At 36.0% G+C, this 25,563-nt stretch overlaps 1 protein-coding gene across 7 annotated transcripts in view; it reads left to right on the top strand.

The window, feature by feature from the left end:
• Positions 1 to 25,563, top strand: part of Klhl13 (kelch like family member 13) — a 172,473-nt gene that overhangs the window by 122,793 nt on the left and 24,117 nt on the right. For all 7 annotated transcript variants that reach the window (XM_013122808.3, XM_013122803.3, XM_040744534.1 and 4 more), the window contains one exon: positions 17,494 to 17,635. In XM_013122808.3, coding sequence (XP_012978262.1) covers positions 17,494 to 17,635 — 142 coding nt within the window. The remainder of the gene's footprint in view (positions 1 to 17,493; positions 17,636 to 25,563) is intronic.

Raw genomic sequence — 25,563 nt, 5'->3', positions numbered from 1 at the left:
TAATTTATTGAGTGCTAAGCACCTTCCATGATTTTTCTCCCAAACTGCATACACAAATGTATTCTCCATTTTTACAGTCACAGGAACAGAGTTTCAAGTAAGTTAATTAGCTTGTTCAGTATGCTTTATCAAAATCATAAGTGAAGCCATAATTTAAACCCAGGGTTACTTGATTTCAAAGCTTTTGATACCTCTAATGCCTTTTCATTTGTGCAGACATTTGCTTCTTCTAAATTAAGTTTCTTGTAATATGTGGTGCTTGTATGGGACCCAGGCTTTGAGAATGCTAGCCAGGGTCTGGACCACTGAACTACCCCTCCAGACAAAATGTTTGCTACCTTTTACTTCATATTTTAATTAGATAATGCTTCAGTAGGATTAAAAGAAAGACGCAGTCTGGTAGCCGAGAGATCTTTTTTGTTGTGAGTGGTGATATAGAAAAGTAGATTCACCTACAGATTGTCAGCTGACAAAATTGTAGGAAAATATTGGGTCAAATTTGGTTACTTTCTTTTCTGATCTGTGTTAGCTATTGTCTGCTGATATTTGTATAATTTCTTTGCCAAACCTGTTTATTTGGATTTTGATTTGATTTTGAGACAGGGTCTCACATTGTAGCCCTGGTTAGCCCAGAACTTGCTATGTAGAACAAACTGGCCTGGAACTCACAGAGCAATTGCCTCCCAAGTGCTCAGAATACAGGCATGTGCCCCCGTACTTGTCCTGTGTAATTTCTTATTGTATTATTCTACTCCTGTTCCCTATGGAACCCAGCTACCATGGACAGTGCTATAGCTGGTATGCTCTTTTTAGCTCTCTCCTAGTGTGCTTTTCTACGCAGTATGTTTAATATTTTCTTAAGGACAATGTTACCCTATTGCTTAATTATATGCAAGCACTCAATAAAAATTCAAACTCCCCATTTATTAGTTTTCTATTGCTTTAGTATTGAGTTAATGTGTAATGGTGGCCTCAAGCATAACAAATGTATTATTTTACAGTTAGTAGATCATACGTTTGGTACCGGTCTCAGCAGGCTAAAATGCAAGTGTCAGCAGGGCTGAGACTCTGGGGGAAATCTGTTTCCTGCTCATTTCCTGTCAGTGATTAAATGAAGTTCTCTGTGGGTGTAGAACTATGGTCCCCATTGTCTTGCTGGCTGTAGCTGAAGGAGAATTTCAGCTTCTGGAGGGGAACTGCATTCCTTTGTTTTTTGCCTTTCCTCCATCTTCAAAGCCAGCAAGTTGAATTCCTTTTTTATTGCTCTGTGACCTACGCTATTTCTTCATTTAAGTACCTATGTGACGAGATTTTCCCACTTGACACTTTGGCATATCAAGGTCCGTAATATTAGTTACCTTTGCCTTGAACATGTTCACAGATTCCTTTTACCTTTAACATGTTAACAAGTTTCTGGGATGTAAATATTTTCAGGTGTCTGCTATAATGCATCAAGATCAACAGTCATGCAATGCTTGTATAAGGATTGTAAGAAATTGTTCCATTTAACCCAAGTGATATCATACACTTTGCATTCTTACAGCTAAGGTATATTAATCTGACTAAGCTCTATTAATCTCTGGGTCGATAACTTTCTTCTTGTAAATTACAGTAATTTAAATGTTACATAGCTCTCAAACCCTTTCTACAAGATTTAATGAAAAATCTTATTAAAAGTAGAATTGTCCATTGATAGTCTTATAATGTGGATATCTATTGAAAGCATCATGAGAACACTACACAAGAACTTTTTTATATTCCAATTCTTGTAAACATTGGAAAAATATTGATGACATAAATTTTCAAGTAGACATAATTACATAATGCAGATAACAGTATGAACTGGGCTAGAGAGGTGCCTCATCTGTTAAAAGCTAGGTTCACAACCAAAAATATCAGTATGAGCATAGAATGCTAGTTATTAAAATTATATTATTTATTGGACTTCATAAAAAAACTAAAAAGATTTCCATAACCCATGTCTCATTTTGGAAATTAAGTAAGCAGTAGTATCTCTTGGATGAAATAGTGGAATTCATTTCCTTAATAAGATTAATTTTAACAAGCAGAAGCATACAAAATGATGCTATTGACATCAGTGTTGAGAAATTATTAAAGTGAGTTGGTTGGTGTAACTGCATCATATTTCATTGAAAAATCTAAATTGTTCCACAGTTTCTTTTACCTCCTAAAAACAATGTTTGCTCAATGTTAATAATCTGGTGAAAAAGAAAGTTTGCTTCTAAGAAAACAGTCACAACTAGAAGTTCTTACACATCTCTGAGGATTCAAATAGTTACAAGTTGCTGAGAGCCTTTTAAAAGGCGTTCATATGTATCAGTCAAAAACACACTTACTTTTGGTTAAGAACCGACAAAATTCAATGCAATTAAAAATTTTAATGTATTTTAGAATTTTCAAACAATGTCATACAATTATGTGATTGATAGCCTTTTTTATGCCCTTTAGTGCTAGGTCTCCAGTAGGAAAATGAGAAAGTATTGAAATTTGAGTGTTCCTAATTACCAATTATTGAATGAAGTTAAGTTCTAACAGTGAAACAACAACAGGTGAGTACTGTCTGTGCTTCTGTTACTGAGCTTTAAACCTGATTATTCAAGTTACTAAGAGTCAAATGAAGGCAAGTTTTGAACTCAGATCTAATTACCCAGCTCCCTAGAAACTGTCTTCTTACTTGTATGGAAGATACAGGGGCTTGATAGTTTTTTCTCTTTATTTTTTATTAAATTTACTCATTATGTGTGCATGCACATGTATCATGGTTTGTGTTTTAGGTTAAAGGACAACTTGCAGAAATTAGTTCTCTCCTTTTGTAGTGGTTTGAATGAGAATGGCCCCATAAGTCCAAATGTTTGAGGGCTGGGTCCTTGGTGAGTAGAACTGTTTGGGAAAGAGTAAAAGGCATGGGCATGATGGAGAAGGCATGTCACTAGGGATAGTTTTTGAGGTTTCAAAAGCCTACACCAGGCCCAAACTTTCTTTCTGCCAGCTGCCTGTAGGTCAGGGTGTAAAACTGTCAGCTACTGCTTCCTGCAATGATGATAATATACTAACCCTCCAAAACTGTAAGCAAGCTCCCCAATGTAATGCTTTCTTCTGTTCAGTTTCCTTGGTCATGGTGTTTCTCCATAGTAACAGAACAGAAACTAAGATACCTTTTGACTTGTGGGTTCCATGAGCCAAACTCAGGTTGTCAAGCTTGGTAGCATGCACCTTTACCTAGTGAGCCATCTCACTGGCCACATTTTACTTAAAAAGTTTTGAATATTATGCTGGGCGTTGGTGGCACATTCCTTTGATCCCAGCACTCAGGAAGCAGAGGCAGGTGGATCTCTGAGTTTGAGGCTAGCCTGGTCTACAGAGCAAGTTCCAGGACAGGGTCCAAAACAATACAGAGAAACCCTGTCTCGAAAAAGCAAAAAAAAAAAAGTTTTGAATATTGTGTTAGCAGGCACTACATTTTGAAATTGGTACATTTGGAGAATGCTCTGTTAAAGTGCTAAGCTCAGGCCAGTGTGCACATTCTGTTAAAATGCTAAGCTCAGGCCAGTGTGTGCATTCTGTTAAAATGCTAAGCTCAGGCCAGTGTGCACGTTCTGTTCTTCGGGCCATGGTCTCCCTTTTTATTCCTTCCACATTCACATTTTTCACTGTAGGTTTTTCTAAAAATTCAAAATGACATTTAATAATTGTTGAAAAGTTGTCACGTTTTGCTCTTTCTTTTGTTTCTTGACAGGAAATATAGCTGAGTGGTAAAGCAGTTGCCCAGCATTCAATTCCGGTGCTGCCAAAATTACAAAGGTTTTCCATTGACCAATCAAATTATCTCACTTAGTGTTCTTTCAAGCTAGGAGTTGTAAGGAATCTTAAAAGCCACTTTTTGTTATCCTATATTCTTTGAAATGCCTAATCACTGTTAATCCATCTGTGTATATTTCTATTTGATGATTTTACCTAGCTCTGATCTGTATTTCCTTTTACAATTTTTAGATACCATTTTCTTGACTGTATTACAATTAATGTGAAAGGCCAGTTCACAACAAAGCCTCAAACAGAGCACTCTTTATACATATGTTTACTTGTATTCTCTTGTGCTGTGGTGAAATGTGGTCCCAATTAAGTTGTTCTACCTTATTTTGAGTGGAAATACAAGATAATTGAAATAGAAGTTTGAATGTATGCATGTTCTAAGTTGTAAACAGATTATCCAATTCATGATCTCTTAGCACAGCTCCTTACAAGAGTGTGTATTCATAATCATTTCTGAAAGATTCATGACTATAAAAAAATCTGTGGAACTGTAACCAAAGTTTCATGTTAAATAGACTGGAGACCTGGCTCACATTTTACACAGATATATTTTCAGGGTAATTAAGTAGATACAGCTAGAGCATACTGCTTTGGAAATGCTTTGTTATACTATCAGATAATTTATAAACTTTGGCATTGTTTCATATAATTATAATTCCGGGTTACATTTTAAATATTTAGTATTATTTATTTGTTAATCTAGTTTTGGAGATAGCCAAATCTAGAAGAAATAATCATTTTTAAATTCATGCTTATATGCTAAGTAAGAACAAATACCCATAGGGCTGGAGAAATGACTCATGGGTTAAGATCAGTTGTTACTCTTCCAGAAGGACTGAGTTAGATTCTCAGTATTTGCAAGGTAGCTCACAACCATATGTAGCTCTAGTTTAAGGTGTTCTGACTCCCTTTTCTCACCTCTTCAGGCAAAAGGCACACAAGTGGTACACAGACATACATGTAGGCAAACACCCATACATATTACACATTTTTTTTATGAGACAGGGTTTCTCTGTATTGTTTTTTGGAGGCTATCGGTCCAGCCTGGCCTCGAACTCACAGAGTGCTCTGCCTCTGCCTCCCGAGTGCTGGGATTAAAGGCGTGCGCCACCACCGCCCGGCCCATATTACACATTTTTTTAAAGAAAGAAAGGGAGGGAGGGAGGGAGGTAAGAAGGAAGGGAAGGAGGAAGGAAGGAAGGGAGGCAGGAAGGCAGGAAGGAAGGGAGGAAGGAATAAAGGATACCCTTAAGGACCAGGGAAAAAATTCAACTAAGGTTGGATGTTGATTTACTTGAATTGTACATGGAATTCATTGGTAGAAAATAGTAAGCATCTATTGTAATTTTATATAATTTAATCAGTTAGTAATTACTTATCTATGATGGCTTAAAGAAACTGCCCTGCCTGATGTCCTGATGTTTGTATTTCCCTCCCTCCCTCCCTCCCTCCCTCCCTCCCTCCCTCCCTCCCTCCCTCCCTCTCTCTCTCTCTCTCTCTCTCTCTCTCCTTTCTTTGTTTCTTTCCTTTTTGGTTTTTGAGACATGGTTTCTCTGTATAGATTTGGAGCTGTCCTGAAACTCACTCTGTAGACCTGGCCTTGAACTCACAGAGATCCACCTGCTTCTGCCTCTCTGGGATTAAAGGCATGTGCCACCACCGCCCGGCTCTGTTTTTCAATATTGAGTCTGGAACATAAGAGATGCTCTATAAATGCTGAATGTATGGGTGACCTTAGAGAGAGTAGTTTTTGGACTGTAACCCTGTATAGTTGTTTCTTTTTGCATTATCGTATTGAACATATCCATTGGAATATGAAGTATTACTTCATTGTCTTATTAGATGGGAAATTGTAGCTGTCTTGTCTAGGAAAGAGACTGCTCCCAAATCTGGAGTCTATGCATCATTGATAGTAAATTCCATGGTGCTGACCCAGACTGACAGTAGTTTCACTAAAAGCAATCTGCCAAGGACCAAAATACGTCTTTTAAAGATTGCAAGTACTCTTAACTTTAAAGGTTATTTGACCTATTTCATGTCTTTTGTCATCACAGGGACATCTTTTAAAGGCAGATTTTTAAATTTTCTTTTTAACTAATGTACATACATTTAAAAATGATATGGGTTTATTGTTTTGATTCTTTTCTTTTAAAACCATTTTTCATTTTACATACGGACCCTGTTCCCCCTTTCTATACTTCTTCCACCCCCCACCTCACCCTTCCCATCCCCCATCCTCTCCTCAGAGTGGGTAAGGCCTTCCTTGGGAAGTCAACAAAGTCTGGCATATCACGTGGAGGCAGAACCAAGCCTTTTCTGTGTCCCTGTCCCTCTAGCAGCCACCAACTGCCAGTAGCTCCTCAGTTAGGAGTGAGGCCTTGGGAGTCCTTCCCCCATCCTTCCTGGAATTTTTGCTTGTCTTGATCTTATGCAGCCAGCAACAGCTGGTGTGAGTTCATGAGTGCAGCTAACATGGCATGTCCAGATGACAGCATTTCAAATCACTCTTCCCTAGCCATTTGCTCCTGCATTCTCCCCCCCTTCTACTGTGTTCCCTGTGCTTTGGGTGGGGAGACATTGATAGGTGGCCTATCTACTGCTGAGATCTAGATCGCTATTCTCAGCACTTTGAACAGACTCATCGTCTCTGCATTAACAACTACCTACTGTGATAAAAATCTCCTCTGACCAAGATTGAGATCCATACAAATCTCTGAGTCTAAACATAAATAAAATATTTTCAAAATAGTTTGACAACATAACCATTTAAAACAACAGCAGTAGGTTCCCCTCTAGGATCTATGATTTCCCTAACCATGAATTTTTCATCAGGTTTATAGTACCAGGCATGAAATCCCTCCTGTGGAGCATGCTTCTCAAATGCAATAAAGAGAGAAATTGGTTATCCCATAATAGTCGTGCTGCTGTTGCACCAGTGGGCACACATATTTTCTGCCAGGTTGGAATTGCAACATTGGGTAGGACCACTGATGTCTTTGCTCCCTAGCAACCTTGAAATCACCTTATGGGACTATAAAAGCTAGCCAGCAGAAAAGAAATTTCCTTTCTTAGTTTGAGGTTGATTTTTCTAAGTCCTGCAGCCAAAGTATGTGGTGTCTTCAGTAGTAGTAGTTCTAGTGGGCAAAATGAGCAGCAGTGCCAATAGCCTGTGTTGTTTTAAGGGTCCTCTAGAGTCTCCATGACCAATAATAACTCAAAGGGTAGTAAACTGTCTTTGGCAATGAGATTTTTATTTACTCACCCATGCCTTGTGGAAACATTATCCACTTCTGGAGGATACATTTGAATAAACCTTTTAAAATGAATAAATATACTACATATAATCTTTAAAAACTAGTAGGTTTTCATGATCTGGAGAGATGACTCACTGATTAAGAAGTTACAATTCCTGAAGACACAGGTTCAATTACTAGCACCTCCATAATGACTCAAAACCATCTGTAATGCCCTCATCTGGCCTTCACAACCACTGGACATGCTCATGACATATACATGGAAATATGTCATGAAATATACAGGAAAATAAACACTCATGCACATACTTTTAAAAACCAGTGAATTTCCATAAGGCTTCTTCATATTTCTTTCATGATTGAACCATCTCCTGCTCCTCACCCCTTCTCTCATTTCCCTGTCCCTATCCCTGAGCGTGTGATGTGAAAGACCTGTGGGGAATGCTGGCTATTGTAAAGTAGGTGAATTTTTTCCTAAAAACATTTAAGTAAGATTATATTTCCATATTAGTTCATTAAATGTAGATGAAAGGCATAGCAGTACCTGATTAAAAAACAACATACTCCAAAGCAAAATACTTGTTAATTTGTAATAGCAATTTAAATTGTATTTATTCTCTAATCAGCCATCTTTATTATGAATTCGTTGGGACACTCACTTAAGGAGGACTAGACCCATACACTATGAAGCCAACAATGTAGAGTTGAGTTTTTGTTTAGCAAATTTTTGAGCACAGAGAGAGTTTTCTTCGATATAAGAAGTTATCTGTGAAAGTGCTAAGCCATAATGCATATAATTGATCATCATGAATATAGAAAATGGGGATGACAGTAATGTTTGGTGATGGCAGTTGCCCATTAGAATTTGAAATATTTTATCCATGGCTCACTTGGATGCATGATAATAGGATATATTTGAGATTCTTGAAATTTGTTCTGCTTGACTACTTTTCCAGAAAGGATCTTTGAGAACTATGCAGTCAAATTCATTTCCATATAAAATAGTGTAGGCATGTGAAAAGATTGGAAACTGATACTTCATGTAATAACTTATGAAGATATAGTGAAGGTAGTAGGTACTGTTATCTAACCAGTGGGCAAAATTTTAGCACCTCATTAGCATTCTTACTTCTTTGATGACTCATTTCTTTCTGTGTGCTTCTTGCCTACTCTGAGAGTCATATGTTATAATTTTCATATAAAACCCTGCTTAATGCTCTGTATATAAAGGAATGAAAGAAGAATTTTGTCCCATTATTTCAAATTAAGGTGATATTTTATTACTACTTCACAACATGCACGTAGAAGACCTAGATACATAAAATAATAAAGCAAGGTGAATGTAACTGGCCAATCCAGAAAATTAGGTTGGCTTTTCATTCCTTTTTCTAATAGACTAATTATTCTCCTTTACTCCAATGAATTTGTCCTGGTGGTTGCTAATTTGATCTTGGTTTATGGGGTCCACTCTCTAAATAAATATTGAAAGTGTATAACTTATGTGTTTGACTATTTAATAAACTAGAATTGTAGGCATGTAAACCCCAATTTGTTCATAGTATGGATCTCTTAATATTTATGTCATAATAGTCAAATTTCAGAATTGGTGAGCTATAGATAATGGTAGTAAAATGACACTAGAGTTGACTAATCTGTAAGAAAAATGTTTCAAAGCAAGTTGGCTTGATATTGAAGGAGTTGGAGTGTTCATTCCACTTTCTTCATTGAGAACCGACGGAAGAGAAAAGCTATTATGTATACTAAGGCTTCTTGATAGTTAGTCCTGATTGATTAATGTCTGTAGGTTAGAACACTCTGCCAAAATGTTTGTGTGTTACTAGAGGATAAATTCTGTGTCATCTATATAACTGATAGTAATCAGAGTACTTGCTGTTTCTCCCAACTGACTTGTACATACTGCTATCTTCTTATACCCATACCCCTGCCTTAGTTAGTGTTTCTATTGCTCTGAAGAAACCATGGCAATTTTAATAAAGGAAAGCATTTAATTGGGTGACTTACAATTTCAGTGGTTTAGTACATTATCATCATGGCAGAAAACATGGCAGCATGAAGGTTGACATGGTGTTGGAGAAGAAGCCGAGAGTTCTACATCCAGATGGACAAGCAGCAGGAAGAGACAGTGAGCCACTAGGCCTGGCTTCAGCTTTAAAACCCCAATGCCCACTCCCAGTGAAACACTTCTTCCAATAAAGCCACACATCCTAATAATGACACTCCCTAAGCATTCAAATATATTAGTCTATGGGGGCTATTCTTACTAAAACCACCACAACCCCTGTGTGCAATCTCTCATATTTTGTTGCTGTCTAAAGGCAACAGGCTCTCTGGATGAGATGTTTTCTGTGTGTCGGGAATGGAATGGACAGACACTAATTTGTTTCTTCACGTACTGTTTTATTTTTACTTCAGAGTATATAGTGAATTCTATGTGTTCACGATCATCCACAATCCATCCATCCACTTTTCACCCACTAACTACCTTATGCTCATATTAAAATATTATACAATGTGAAGGATAAAGATAATATATAATACAAGCTTCTTAAATAGAAGTAATTTTGGTCATGGTATATGGAACTTTATGTAATTTAATTAGTATCAGTGTTTTAAATGATCACAGTAGAACAAAGTTTTAAAATATGGTAGGTTGAGAGCAAAATCATTAATTTTAGAGTTGTTCAAGGACAAGATTGAAATATTCAGTGCAAATGCTTTTTGGTTTGGATAATTAACTTTCATCCTGTTACAGTTATCTAATGGAGTATCATTTGTCATTCCATTTGTCTAGCCCAATTCCCTCATCTGTGTCATAGTGCTATTTTTGTGATTATGATAGTCAGCATTGGAATTCAAAATCTGTTCTTTTAAATGCTGGTATGTTCTTTTAAATGCAGTAATGTAAAAATCTCCCTAAACTTGATCTAAATTATGATCCAAGAAATACTACCCATTCCCACATATTGACATATATTTTTTGCCATTGATACTTTTTTTTAAAAACTCAAGTCATAAAATAGGTACTTTTATTTATTTTATAATATGATTATTTTACTAATTTTTAAAAGATTTATTCTATTTTTTATTCATGAGTTAATGTGTCGGGGGGAGGTGTGCATGCACGTGTGTGCCCCATGTTTGTGTAGGTGCTCTTGGAGGCAAGAAAGGGGTGTTGGATTCCCTGGCACTGGAGTTATAGGAGTCTCCTGTGGTGCTAGGAATCACACTCAGGTTGTTGGAAAGAGCAATAGATGCTCTTAAATACTAAGCTTTCTCTCTAGTCCTATTCATTACCTTTTTTTGGAGGGGGACATAGTCTTGCTGTGTTGTCAAGACTATTCTCAAACTCCTAGTCTCAAGAGATACTCCTATTTCAGTATCCCAAGTAGTTAAGACTACAAGCATGCACCACTGAAAATGGTTTATTTGCAATTTTATAAATTGTGTATGAGTAATTTTACACATTAATAGGATCCACTGTGATATCTCTATACACACATATAATGTACAATAATCAGATCACTGAAATTGGTATATCTAACCCATGATATTTGTTATTCCTTTGAAAATGTTAAAAACTGTCACTACTGGCTATTTTGGAGTCTTTAGTTAATTCTTATCAAACATTGTTATCCTATATTATAGATCATTAGAAGTTATTTCACTGAACCATCTAGACCATCATCCTCTCCCACACCCAAAGCAGAGGATTTGCGATGCAATTAATTAAACCAGAAAATTACTTTCCTTCAACAGAATGTATTTTTTATGATAGATTTCTTGTATTTATAAAATAAGGTTTTAAATGTGAATCACTGCATAGTCTCTACTCTCTATTTTTAACTTTTAGACTCATGTAATGGAAACAATGTTGGCTCTAGGTTTAGACATGGGTTTGGATTCATAGTTATGATATGTATGTGAAGCATTAAACTCCCTGAGCTTCAGTTCCCAGTCTTGAAAGTGGGATTGTCATGAGGATTAAGTACCATATGAGAATGTGCCTGGCATAGTGCCTAGTACACAGCAGGTGCTGAGTAAATGATCTTATTCCTATGTTATTATGGACATCAGCTACTTATTAATGTAATTCTATTTTGAATGTGATGGATGTATGCATGCGAGAAGTATGCACAATTGTTTCTTTACTTTGAAAAGGCATTTTGATATATTCTTGTTTCCTTGATTATTTTTCCTTTTCTGAATGCTTGTATTATTACAACAGAAGCAGAATCTTGAAAACATAGCAGCCTATTCATAAAAATAAAAATGTTGCCTATGCTAAAAGTTTCTTTTAGTAAATCATTTATGATTATTAATAATAGACCTAAAATATATCATAAAAATAGAAATAACTCACTAAAGTTTTGTTCTTCTGAGTCCTTTTGAGCCTACTCTTATTAAGGAGATAAGTTTTTCATATGTTCCTTAGCCAGCAATTAATTTATGCCTTATTCATACAGACTGCCATGATATTTATAATTTCCTCATGTAATGATACTGTAAATGACATTTTAGTTAGTAGACTGATATTTCAATTCTTGAAGTAGTGTGCATTTTTCATCTTTTAAACAACTATCACATTTATTTCATAAGTTGGAAATTTTGTTCCTGATTCTAATTTTGTATTTCCCTAATTTTTATATTGGAGAAAATAAATTGAATGAGTATGAGTGTCCAAACATGTCTGGTTTATTATTCAGTTTTTGTTTGGGTTGGGTAGAGGAGAAAATATATTAATATCTTTAACATTCAATTCATACATTGAATCTATCTGAAAACTAGTGGGAAATAGATCCTATCATAAGTTTTTGATTCATTTCTCAAGGGTGGAAGGAAATACCTTGACAGATTTAGCACTCAAATTCAAATGAGTATGAGAACAGGTGGTAAAATTTCTCCTCCACCTGCCATGCAACTTTATCACAAGAAATGTTTCATTTAGCAAATGCTGCTGCTAGCAGACACTTCTCTACTTCAGAGCAGACAAACAAATGGACGGAGAGTACTACTTTGAAGAAAACCCCTTTCTTGATTTTCTTTTAAAACTGTGAGTTTGAAATCTGTCTTTTCTTTTCTTGAGGGTTGGGTTGTAGAAAGCACAAGTTGTTGACTTGATTAACTGGTCTGCTTTATGGTACTGTTAAAACACTTATGACTGTCTTGTTTGTTGTCTTGCTACTGTTTCCATTCTTATATGCTTACCCATTGGCAGTAACTTTTGGTTATGATAATACTATTGATCTTGGATCTTAAGATATTTGTGTTATACTTTAGGCACTAACTGAAGAGACATAAGTATTTTGTTGTAATGAAACAGTTATTGCAATACATGTTAGATTTGGTATGTTAAGGAAATGATGGCAAGCCAAAAGTTGCGCTGTGAAACTAACCAGCAACTTAGTAGAGAGAAACAATAGCGCTTTTGTCCATATACTTTACATTTTTTCTGAAATTCCATGCAGTGGAGGAATGCATAAGGCAGAGTATTTCCTCACAGTGTCAGTGCGTGCTGCTCATTGTCTGTAAACTAAAAGTTAAGCCACCAGTGTATAAGTTGGCATACATAACTTCCATACCAAGAAAAGTCATCTGGTTTTAATGTATTCTCATGATAATAATTTCAAAAAGCACTAAACTTTTCTCTTTTCCTTGACATGACAGTGCAATGTCACCTTCCTTGGTATTTGCATTTAAAATGAATTTGTGTTTGTGGTGATAGAAACTAAGAAAATGAAATGTGCATTTCACAACTTATCAAGATTATACCCCTATTTCCGACACAATAGTATTGGTTTCAGTAGACTTAGTCTTGTGGATATAGAGATTGAAGACTTTTCAGAGGGAGTTTGTGAGGTTGGACTCAATGCAAATGAGAGGTGCGCTCCCATGGAACATCCCCAAAATGTGATTGGCATAGTAATTTGTAAGAATATTCTGTTCTTCAGAAAACCTTGAACAAATGAACTTACACATCACTGTTCTATATAGGAAACATTTTAACAAGATTCACAGAGTACTCTTTTGGTGGCGGTCTCCTAGGACATAGATGCAGTGCACAATCCTTCATTATCATAAAAGAAAGAAAGAAAAGACTAGTCTAGTAATTTTTAGAAGCCTTTTGTCAAATACCCATTTGGATGAACAGCTCCACATAGACCCCAGGGACTTCATGCATGTCTGCACTAGTGATTTTGAGAGTATGTCTTTGTGTTCTACTCTTTGATAATTTATAGGTTTAAAAGATAGGTGTTTTGCATTGATTTGCATGTTCTGGAATACTGAAGAAACTGAACATTTTTATCTGTTAACTATTTGTACATCTGTCTATATGAATTTGTGAATTTGTATTTATTTACATATGTTATCCCTAAGGTTCTTGTAAAATACAGAAAGTTTGAGACAAGATTACAGTGTTGCCATTGCTTTCTTAACAGAATAATTGCTTAGATTTTTTCTTTCTTCAAACAACAGTGTAAGTGAATGCACTGTTATATGTTTTGTTTTTTCATGTTAGCAGTAGTTTTAGTTAAATGATGTAGAGAGTGCCTCATCTCTAAACTAATGCTCCTCAAAAAAACAAAAATCAGTGATTGTTTTCTTTGAGCACCCACATTTGGCTGGTTCATGCACATTTTGTGAAAGATTAGTTTTATGTTCGGTGGTTCGTTGCTGTTTTGAAAATAAAATGTGTTCAGTGTGCAGGGTTAGTTTGGCAGCCATACATAGGTTCTAATGCTATAGCAGAAAGATTTAAATTCTGGAAAAACTGATGAAGATGTTGTCTCCTCTAAATAACCTTTTAGTATTTATAATATGGCAGGATTTGCTCAAGATTTCCAAGATTGTAACTTGTTATGTAAAAGTAAATTCAGTGGACAGTTGTTTTAGATAGAATTAAGAAATTGCTATTCTTACATAAAATATAAAAAACTCTTCTACATAATTATAAACATCAGAGCTATTATCTACTGATCTGTTGTAAACACTTTAATTTTCAAAATACTTAACTGAGGTATTCAGTTAAGATTGCTTTTGAAAATTTAGTGATAATTAATAATCCCCTGTGTTTTTGTACTACCAACATTACTTCGTGGAGTCAAGCCAAGGACTGGGAAATATTTAAACATGAAATTACTCAATAAACATTTCATGTAGAAGTCAATCCCTCTGTACCAGGGTTTCTCAACCTTAGCACCATTTACATTTTTTTTTGCCTGAGAACATCTTTGACATACAGAATTGTTCTGTGTACTGTAGTGTGTCTAGCAGCATCCCAAGAGATGAGAGTAATTGCCTACAACTCCCTCAGTAGGTACAATGAAAAATGTCCACAAACATTGTCAGGGATGTGTGTATGATGAGGGGCAGGGATTGGAAGCAAAATTCCTTCCTTTTCTCGGCCCTTTGACAACCACTGGCATGCACACTATTTTAACTATATGAATTGAAAAATAAAACCAAGCCCTCTGAATGTGGGTGCCAGCTGGGAAGCCAGGGCTGTCTATGGGGCCTCTAACAGTGGAGCCAGTGTTTATCTCTTGTGCACAAATGGACTTTGGGAGCCTATTCCCTATGGAGAGATACTATTGCAACCCAGATACACGGAAGAGGGCCTAGACCCTCCCCCAAATTATGTGAAGGACTTTGATGGTTCCCTGTGGAGAACTATTCCTGGGGAGTGGGTGGGGGTTAGGTTGGGGGGGTTGGTGGGAAGCATGGGAGAATGGGAGGGTGAGGGAATTGGAGGATTGATGTGTAAAATAAGATTGCTTCTAAAATAATAAAAATATAAACAAGAAATAGAAAATAAATCTTTTTAAAAAATATTTTTGGTCTGCAGTTGGTCTTATAAACAATCCCATAATATAACATGATGTGGTTGTAGCCTGAGCTATAAAGAAAGAGAAAGCTATTGCTTCCTTACATTGCTCTTTCCTTGCAGCCAACAAACTTAATAAAAAGAAGATAAGAAGGGGATATTCCATCTCCTAAGAAGGTTAAAATGGCATGTACTGTTACTGACACAGAAATAATAGGGAGTGTTTTGAATGTTAAAGAGTCAGTCTCCTCAGTATTCCAGAAGTCAAATATGAGGGCTTCTGCAGCTTTTGAAGTAATTAATTAGAAATCCAGCTATCTCCTAGTGCCAAGAAAGGCTTGCATTTTCATATGAGAGCATTTCATTTTGAGAGCAAGGGACAGACGACAAGTAAACAAGTTGTTATCTGTAGTTTATTCAAAGAAGCAACTTCTAGGATATGTCATAAGGACAGAGCAGCTGCAGCTTTACTCCTGTCCTTGTTGTAAAAATGGTAATTGATGGCCATTTAAGCTCTGCATGATAAAGAAATGTCTTTGGAATGATTCACAGAAATGAGATTCCATATTCAGTCACAGGACATAAATTAAGCCTCTCATACCAGCCTGTGTTTAGGGAATATAGAAATTAATAGCACAGTCTGCTTGAATTTGCTATTAAAATAATTTTAGATGGATAGACATATTCTGGCTAGAGACGCGCCTCACCATCTATTTCTGACTTTTCCAATTGATACTATAAATTCCAGTGCCTGTCTACAAACATGTGTATGACTATTTTGCATGCTATGTAAATCATGTATAGTATATCATTCTTTTTAAAGCTATTTCTGAAACTTTAATGGAAGGCTATGTTCATTTTCTTTTATGCTTGTCAAAATCCTATTTGAATTATTCTCTATTAAATATCTATGAGAGATGAATAAAACATGGTTATATTTTATTAATTCATTTTTCATTATACTATGACTCTAATATTGTTAAGAAGAATTGATGTCACCCTTAAGGCAAGAATTTCTGCTAATTGTTGCAGGATTTAAAAGCACTTGATTGGTGTCGGTATTCGAAAAGCAGCATCTTTGTGTATAAAATAGCTGTAGTCTTAAATTCCATGTTAAAATTGAGCAGTTCAGGTTATACATATTACAGGAAAAGGGTGAAATCTTTGATATGGGATAGTTCAGCTAAAAATAAAATAATTTAAATTTCAGGAAATTATAGATAAGTACAAAAATTTAAATCAATGTTCTTTCCTTTCCTAATATCCACTTAGCAGTATCTATCATGAATGCACAAACCAAACCAATTCAGAGCCAAGGACTCCTTGTTCTTAGGCGCATGATCCAGAATTCATTTTAGCTATGTAGAGTTAAGGCTACAGAAGGCCTCTTGTAAGAAATAGTGACAGATCATTCCAGGGTGGTCAATTTTTAGTATAACCTAAGGAAAGCCCTGTAACTATCAAAGGTTTCACTATCATCTCTGGTAATTAAGTGTCTGGGTAACTCTATGTTCTGCCATCCTTTCGTATGGCCTTTGGGGAAAAAACTATTATTTTAATATATAAATATGGATATATTTTATTTACTTATGTTATCCATTTCAGCTGTCTCTCTAAACAATCCCAAATTGAGAAAAGAAAGCTAAAATTTTTATTTCATGTGTAAAATTTTATTTAGTCAGAGTTGACTAGAACTATTACTAATAACAGCAAAATGAGGTACTGCATTAATACATTGTAGCTTTTTATTACTTTTATTAATGTGGGTGGATGGAAATTGGAATAAAGCCACATTTAAATTTCAATCTTGACTCTATTACTTGAATAATCTAGGTAAGGTTTTTCTAACTTTGCCTCCTTAAGAAAAAGGTGATAGGGGCTGGAAAGTTAGTTCAGTATTTTAAAGCATTTGTTGCTATTTCAGAGGACTAAAATGTGGCTCCCAACACCCACCTGGTGGCTTACAACCATCTGTAACTTACGTTCTGGAGGATCTGACTCCCTCTTTTGACCTCTGCGGGCACCAGGCACACTTGTGATGTAGAGACCTAGATGCAGATGGACATTCATATGCAATAACTGAAATATAAAAAGAAAAGGGAGCTAATAATATGAGCTTTTGTATTGGTTTGTCTTAAAGTAAAAAACTCATATGTGTGAAGTTCTTGGAAAGTACTTGGTAGAGAACAGTGATTAATTGCATCCGTTGCTAGTTTTCTCTTTTTGAAATTAGGTACTTGAAATTAAGCACAACCACGAAAGACACAATTTGATGGCATTGCTATCTGAGTAGTAGAATACACAAAGCACTCTAAAAGTTCCTTGAGACTGTAGCTTCAAAATATCCTTTAGTTTATTTCTCAGTTCTTTTCTATGTTTTCTGTTCTTGGAAAACATTTTAAACATACTATGGACTGGTATGAAGTTAGAATGCCAGGAAACAAACCTCAGTGTATCCCATAGGTAGACGATTGTCAGCAAGAGACTATTTTCCTAAATGATTTCACTATTGTGAATTATGCAGATTTTCATTTTCCTTTTCTTCTCATTTAATAAATCTTTCAGATCTCTTGTGGAAGAGGAAGACCAGCACATGAAACTGTCCCTTGGAAGCAGTGAAATGGGGCTCTCTGCTCATTTGCAGTCTTCCAAGGCTGGAAGCACACGCATTTTTTCCAGCAATACCCACAGTTCTGTGGTGTTACAGGTAATCTCAAATGCCTCTTTGGCAGGATGTGTACAGTTACAAAACCTTCCAGTTGTTGTTGTTTTGAAGTACAGGATGTCAATAACTGGGGAAGCTGTTAATGTGTGGGGATGTGAAGGGAAGGTACACGGAAAATCTGTTTTCAGCTCAGCTATTGTTAACATAAAATTTCTCACAAGTAGAATTTATTACTTAGAAAGACAAATAAAACCCCACCAGTGAAGAACTCTTGATAGAAAAAAATACATGCATGCTTGAGTTTAAAATCATTCCTGCTGTTCATTGTTTTTATTTGTGTAAAGATTATCTTGGTAGTATGTCACTTTATTTTTTAATTTATATTGTAATTTTACATACATATACTGTTTCTACCTCATTTCCTCCTGTTTATTCTCCTTTCTCCCTAAAGAATTTCCTATTTGCCAACATTGACTCTCTAATATCTGTTATATAACAGCCAAAGTAAAAAATCTCAAGTTTCCTATCTAAATATTCTAGTTCCTCATCTGATGTGCAGTCATCTTTTCAAAGTCTTACGTATCACATTTATTTGATGACTCAGTTCTCAGTGGCCATTGTAAGTTTGGGATGGAGGCTACAGTGTATAATCCCACCAATAGATGTAAGAATTAGTATCTATCACTAAAGGAGGGGACAAAAAGTCAAAGGATCAGAAAGCACAGGGATCTGGGACCATTTTGCATGGACATTGACATTCCAAGTGTCCTTATTGACTTCTGTGGTCATTGATGAGTTAGAAAACAGTAGAGTCCTTGATGGCCATAAGTGCCTTCTAGATTTAGGTAAGTTATGGCAGTCTCTTTTGCTAAGTAAAATAATATATAATATATTATGTATATGTTTCTAAATGTATCTTAACATGAAATCTTCCTAGATGGATTTTATGAATCTGTTTAAGACAACTACCCTGAAGTAGTACATATTATAATGGAAGATGATGCTTATAATTATTATGTAATCTCTATTTAGTGTGATGTCTTTGGGCTTTGATTTCTCTATCTCTAAAATGTGACTTCTGATCAGGGCATCTCTATATTGCATTTTATTTCCAATCTATAAATCCTGAGAGGGGTTCTAACGTTTGTTGTCCTTTGGGTGTCCTCAGCAGAAATATGAGGGTCAAAGTGGAAGTCAGTTCAGTCTTTTAGCGTCTTGACACATCCCACTTGAGAAGATAATAAGGGGTTATGTACATATCAAAAACATAAGAGGAAGTAATGCGCTACTTTAATGACTTGTACTAAATAACAGTTTTTAAATACTGAGGGAATAAACAGAGGCATCTGTACTGTGCTTACAATGAATGCATGTTCTTACTCATGTGTTTAAGCCAATCGATGTGAACTTGCTAATTTTAAAGTGTTAAACTGAATAGTGATCACAACTGTAGTTCAGAGCTATGATTCTTAAATTTTAACGGACTTGTTAAAACACTGAATACTGACTCCCAGCTCAGAGATACTGAATCAAAAATTATGGAGTGTGACCCAGCAATTCACATTTCTAGCAAGTTCCCAGGTGATGGCTTACTCCAGAGAATATGCAGTCTTCATCCAGTTTCCACGTTCCCAGGGACCAAAATTTTCTCAATTTCTTTATATAAAATAGCATACTGTTTCACTATGACCTAAATATATTCTCTGTATACTTAAAATCATCTCTAGATTATTAACACACAAGTAGGTGCTGTACTGAATTGTTTGATGACAAGAATGAAAGTACTGCCATACATTTCATCTCAGGTTGTCGAGTTTTCAGATAAGGAACCCACAGAGCACATTGCGGGATAACTATACAGTTGTACCACTATTCAGGAGCAAGAATCTTCTTCTATCAACAACCATGGATTCTTTCTCCATAGATGAGTAGATAAAGTGATAGATGAATTTTAAATCATTGTTACAGTGGCAGAACATTTCAAATAGCTTAAATGTTTTCCCTGTTATCTTTTTATCATTTAATGATATACTCTTTGCACTCAGTATATAGCTCTAACCTACTTTTTTGCTCGTTTATTTGTTTTGAGACAAGATCTTGTTCTGTAACCCAGGATGACCTGAAGCTCACTATGTACTCTAAGCACGCTAAACAGAATTCTCAAAAGATAAATGCAAATATCCAAGGAACATTTACAAAATGTTCAACATCCCTAGCCATAAGGGAAATGTAAATTAAAACTACTTTGAGATTTTATCTTACTTCAGTCAGAATGGCCAAGATCAAGAAAACAAAGGGCAGCAGATCCTGTTGAGCATGTGCATAGGAGGATACACTTATTCACCACTGGTGGAATCACAGACTGGTACAGCCACTGTGAAAATCAATGTAGATGTTTCTCAAAAACCTGAAAATCTATCTACCACACAATCCAGCTATTCCACTCTTGGGTACTCGAAGAACTCTAAATCTTATTACAGAGATGCTTGCTCATCAATGTTCATTAATGCTCTGTTCATAATAGCCAGGAAGTAGAATGCATAGCAAAAAATGTATATTTGCACAATGAAATATTATTTGACTGTTAAGAAAAAATAAAATTCCTGGGGGTCATAGTCCATGCCTTTTAATCCCAGCTTTTGGGAGGCAGAGACAGGGTGCTCTCTAAGTTCAAGGCCAGCCAGGTCTACAGAGTGAGTTCCAGAACATCCAGGGATACACAGAGAAACCCTGTCTTGAAACAAACAAACAAACAAATAAACAAGTAAATAGTGAAAATGGATGGAACTGGAAATAGTCATCCTGAGTAATATAACCCAGACCCAGATAGGCATACCTCAGATTTTTCCTGCCATATGTAGATGTTAGCTGTGATTCTTTAGATAGGTGTGTTTAATTTCCAATACCTACAGAAGTTAGATAACAAATAGGGGAACATAGGGAAGAAGGGGATCATTCTAGGGAAACCAGATGAAAATTAGTAATATAAAGTGACAAAGAGGAATAATGAAACAAAAAATATTAAATGGGATGGTAGATGTGAGGCCAAGGTAGAAAAGGGAATCTAGGGAGGCAAAACTCATTCTGAAGGCCTTCTGAAAAAAATATCATCTGAAAAAAGAGTTTAAGTGGAGTTATGCTATAACTGGAGGACAATGGTGTCCCAAACATTTCAGGCTGTTGCCTTTGCTCTTTATTACCCTCCAGTACTTGACTGCAAGACCCTATTGGTGAAGACACCACATACTTGAGTCATAAAACATGAAAAATTAAAGTGAGTACAGACCTGAAAGCTTCACCTTACTGGCTAGTTTTCGTAGTGCTAGAAGATACAATGCAGGCTACTGAAGGAGAATCATAATCATCAGTGTTACCCAGATGTGAACCCTATAAACTACAGTAATAACTTTCCTGTCATGATAGTGGCATAATAGCAGCACAAATGTTAGGCCCATGAATGTTTTCTTACATGTAAGACCCACTCCAAGAATGGAAACCCGTAACTGACACTATTATTGGGGCCAATAACCTGTGTCTATACTGATCTTTGTCCCTAGGGTAGAATATACTGAAATTATTCTGCTCAGTTGATGTAGTATTAGCACAACTCCTAATGACCTATTGCTATACCCATAGATTAGTGCATCTCTCAACCCTCACCAGAAAAGCTACTTCATGTAGGGTCGATGATTAGCTCAGAGAACAACAACTGGTCAATGTGCAACTAAACAAGAGATTGAAGACTATTCAGACCTAAATTGCAAATCTATGCCACACCCCTCCCCCAAAGTTGCAAGAAGTGAGCAGAAAGAGTCTAAGAGCCAGAGGCAGAAGTGGTGGATGACTATGAAGACAGTGCTTTCCAGACACAATAGGACAAATGCACATATGAATCCACAGTAGCTGCGACTGTGCCCAAGAGTGTTGCAAACTCAAGCCAGACAATATCCTAGTAAGGGTGTGGGGTCTGCACAAAGTCTCACCCCTACCTAGCTGAGGAGCAATTAGCATTTGATAGCTGCTGCCAGAGAGTGACTTTGTTTCCTTTAAAAGTGTGATACCTGGGTAAGGTAGTCAGTCACACATTGGGGCAGGCCTCACACCTGGGCAATTCAAATGCAAATTGGAGTTCATGAGTTCTAGGGGAAAAGACAAGAGAAAAGAAAGAAAAAGTGGAGTCCGATTGAGATAGATCTGGGAATAGTTTGGAGAGGAGTTGAGTGTGATCAAAATATATCTTATGAAATTCTCAAAGAATTAATAAAAATATTATTTTTCAAAAGTATGTTTCCATAAACAGATTTTAAGATGGAACGCTAACAGGAAACCTTTTTAAATCTAATTTTGAATGTATGGTTGTCAAGGGAATAAGCCAGACAAGTGTTTAATATATAAATGTTATCATTGTGTTAAAATTAGCAACAACATAAACTCCAACTTGAGCAGGCATCATAAGTACCCTTAAGGGTAAAGATTCATGGAGAGTAAGTGTTTTAGGAAGTCTCACCCTGAATGATTACCCGTTTCCTAACTGTAGTGAGACTAACTTGATTCGACTAGGTCAGCCCAAACTAGAATTCTACTTATAGTACTACTGGCTAGTGATCTGACTTTGAGAAAGTCATTTTCCTCTCTGGATCAGTTTCCTTATTTGTAATCTAGGTTAAAGTAGGATTAAATGTCACAATTTATGGGAAAGTAAGGTCTATGATAAATATTTCTTTTCCTTCTACCCAAGCTAAACAGAGAAGATGTCAGGGGAAAATGTAGCTGATCAAAAGTGATGAGTACCCCAAATAAGGTATCCGTCTGGTTGGCCTGGGTGACTCTAGAAAATTAGTCATCTTTATTAAATAGGCTGCAACAAATTAGGCTGTCAAAGTGCCCAGAAAGACATTTGATATATAATCAGCTTGGATTCCTAGAACCTTAAACAAATCCCAGGAGAATCCATGATGGAGTTAACAGTACAAATTGCATGCACAAAACAAGAAGATTACCCAGAGTTAGCTTAAGGAGTGATTGTTAAAAGTCAAGGATAATTTCATTGCCTCCGTTCTTTGACTGCTACTGTGTCTGAGCTTGCTTCTCATAAAGCCTTAAGTTCTTTGACTCCTCCTTATTATCCCATGTTGACAATGTCTTTCTTTTACTATGTATACAGTTGTTTGATGATAATTCTTGGTATCATATGCCTACAGGTGCATTTAATTTCTAAATAAGAGCTTTATTGAGATGCAATTCATATTCTATATAATTCAGATAGTTAAAGTGTATAAATCAGTGAGCTTTAGACTGTACACAGTGTTTTGCAACTATCACAATAGTGTAGTCTGGAATATTATCATCTCAAAGTCAGAAAACTTGTATCTGCTGGCAGGTACTCCTCATGTGCTGCCAGCCCCTTCCTTATCCCTAGTAGCCATTAATCTGTCTAGCTACATAGCTTTGTCTATTCTGAGCATTTCATATACATGAATTTACCAAATACATGGACTTTGTGACTAGTTTCTTTTACTTCCTAAAAAGGTTTCAAAGCTCTTCCATGCTATAGCATACAATATATTTCCTTTCATTCTATAACCAAACAATATTCCCATTGCATGCACGTACTACATTTTGTTCACCTGTTTGTTCATTGATGGGTAACGGGTAACTTCCAGCTTTTAGCTTATGAACAGTGTTGCTATGATTATATTTATTTATAAATATTTTCATTTCTTTTTGGTATGAGCCTAGGAATGAAGTTGCTTGGTCCTGGGGTACCTGTATGTTGAATCTTTAGAAGAACTGCCAGAGTGTTGGCCAATATTGTTTTATATTTACACTGAATGTTAGACAGTTCTGGTTTCTTCACAGTAAAGAATATGTATAGCACATGCTCTTTGACATGCAGTTCAGTAAAAGGAAGCATGTGGTACATGCTCCTTGACAATTGTTTGGTGTTTTTTAAAATATGGTCATCCAAATAGGTGTGAAGTACTACTTATGGTTTTGATTTGCATTTCCCCAGTTGCTAATTATGTTGAACAGCTTTTCATTTGTGCTATGGTCATGTGTATGCTACCTTTGGTGAAATTTCTATTTAGAATTTTGGCCCAGTTTTTAATTGGGGCATTTGTCTTTCCAGTGTTCAATAATAAATGTTCTCATATAATGCAGGTACAAATCCTCATAAATAGTTTGCTGGCATTTCTCAAAATACCTTCAGTTTTATGTTCCTTCATTGTTCCACTATGTTAATTTCTAATCCATCATCTATTCAATCACATGCCACTTTCTTTGGCATTAGCTTAGCAGAGTTAATAGAAAAGAGGGTCAGAGAAAATGCTTACATGACTTTGAACTTTTCACTGTCCTCAAACCTTACACAGTTCTTTCACATGTCATTGTTCCTATACCTATTTCCTCTCCTGGAATGCCCTTTCTTTTCTTTATCTGTCTCCTATTTGTTCATAATGGTTCATCTTGAACGGTACCTTTTGGTAACATGCTTTCCCCCCTATTTTGAGTGGTATTTTTTAAATTTATGTTTACTTGACACATAGAATATAAAAGTAAACATATTAATGATTGCCATGATGTTTGGTACATGGTAGGTTGTATAATGTTTAAATAAAATTAAATATGTTTGTCTCCTCAAATATTCACCATTTCTTTATGGTAAAAAGTTTTAAAATCCTTTCTTCTAGCTTTTCAAACTTTGTGATACAAGCTTGTTATCTATAGGCACCCTTCTAGGCAATAACATGCCAGAACTCTTTATTCATTCCTATAGAACTGCAACTTAACAACCATTTCCCCCATGTAAAATAATTGGTGACTAAAGCAGTTTCTGGTTTCTACTGTACCCACATAATTCAGTGTTTAATGAATCTTAGAAAGATTCTTCAGACCTGGAATCTAACACGTTCTTTCTGAATGCCTTTTATCTAGTGCCAGGGTGCATGAGTACTCTCCATAAACATCCAGGTTTAATTTTTTAATATTGTCAATATCATTAGAAGAGGTAATGCATGTAAAGAGCTTAGCCTAATACTTAGCATAAAGATTGTAAGAGCTAGAGGACATGAAAGTTTGCTTTAACATCGTATGTCCAATATAGGACAGGGAAACTGCACCCTTGAAATCTCAACAGTAAAGTTGCCTAAACAACACATGCATAATGACAACATCAGTTGACATTCCAGTGTAGAAGGGGAACTCTCCCACAGCCCCACCCCCAGATGAAGAGCTGCAAGCAATCAGTGCCTGTTGAGAGAGATAATGAGTCTTCTCCAAGAACAAGTCTCATATAAATTATTCAGTCCCAAGTGGTACAAGTGCTAAACACAAAATTTTTTTAAATGGACTCAGTAGGGTGTGAGGGTGTCTATGAATGTGCGTGCGTACGTGTGTGTGCGTGTGTGTGTGTGTGTGTGTGAAGAGGAGATCAATAATTTCAGAGAGAGTGAGCAGGAGAAAAACAGGAGGGAATGGGGTAAGCAAAATATAAATAAAATATTTCTATATGAAATTCTCAAATTTTGAAAAAATTAAAAGAAAAAGTGTGAGAATGAGAACAAAAAGTAGATAGATTGATGGCAAATTAAAAGGCCTTTCATGACACCAAATTGTAATGAGAAAGGGTTGAGTTTTTCATAATAGTGTAAGTAGATGCAAAATGATTTACTTTGTGATGAAGATAAAGTCTCTTGATACCTTAGCTGAGCTGAGCCTAGCTGTGCAGTTGTTAGGGAATGAGCCCTGTAGACGGAGCTTCTGTCCCACCTGGTCCCACAGCCGTTTTGTCCCAAATAAACACACAGAGACTTATAATAATTACTTTAAAGTACTAATTAACAGCTTCTGGGTGAAATGGGGTTTTGTACACATCCTAACTTGAACATTTACTACAAAGAATATGCCAAAGCACTGGTGAATTTAAGGTACTGAACCCCAAACAGTGCCAGCCAAGGGATGATTTACAG

The sequence above is a fragment of the Mesocricetus auratus genome, unplaced genomic scaffold (assembly GCF_017639785.1).
Source record: "Mesocricetus auratus isolate SY011 unplaced genomic scaffold, BCM_Maur_2.0 Super-Scaffold_100003, whole genome shotgun sequence".
Taxonomy (NCBI): Eukaryota; Metazoa; Chordata; class Mammalia; order Rodentia; family Cricetidae; genus Mesocricetus; species Mesocricetus auratus.
The sequence above is the reverse complement of the archived record's forward strand: the minus strand, read 5'-3'. Positions and strand labels throughout refer to the sequence as shown.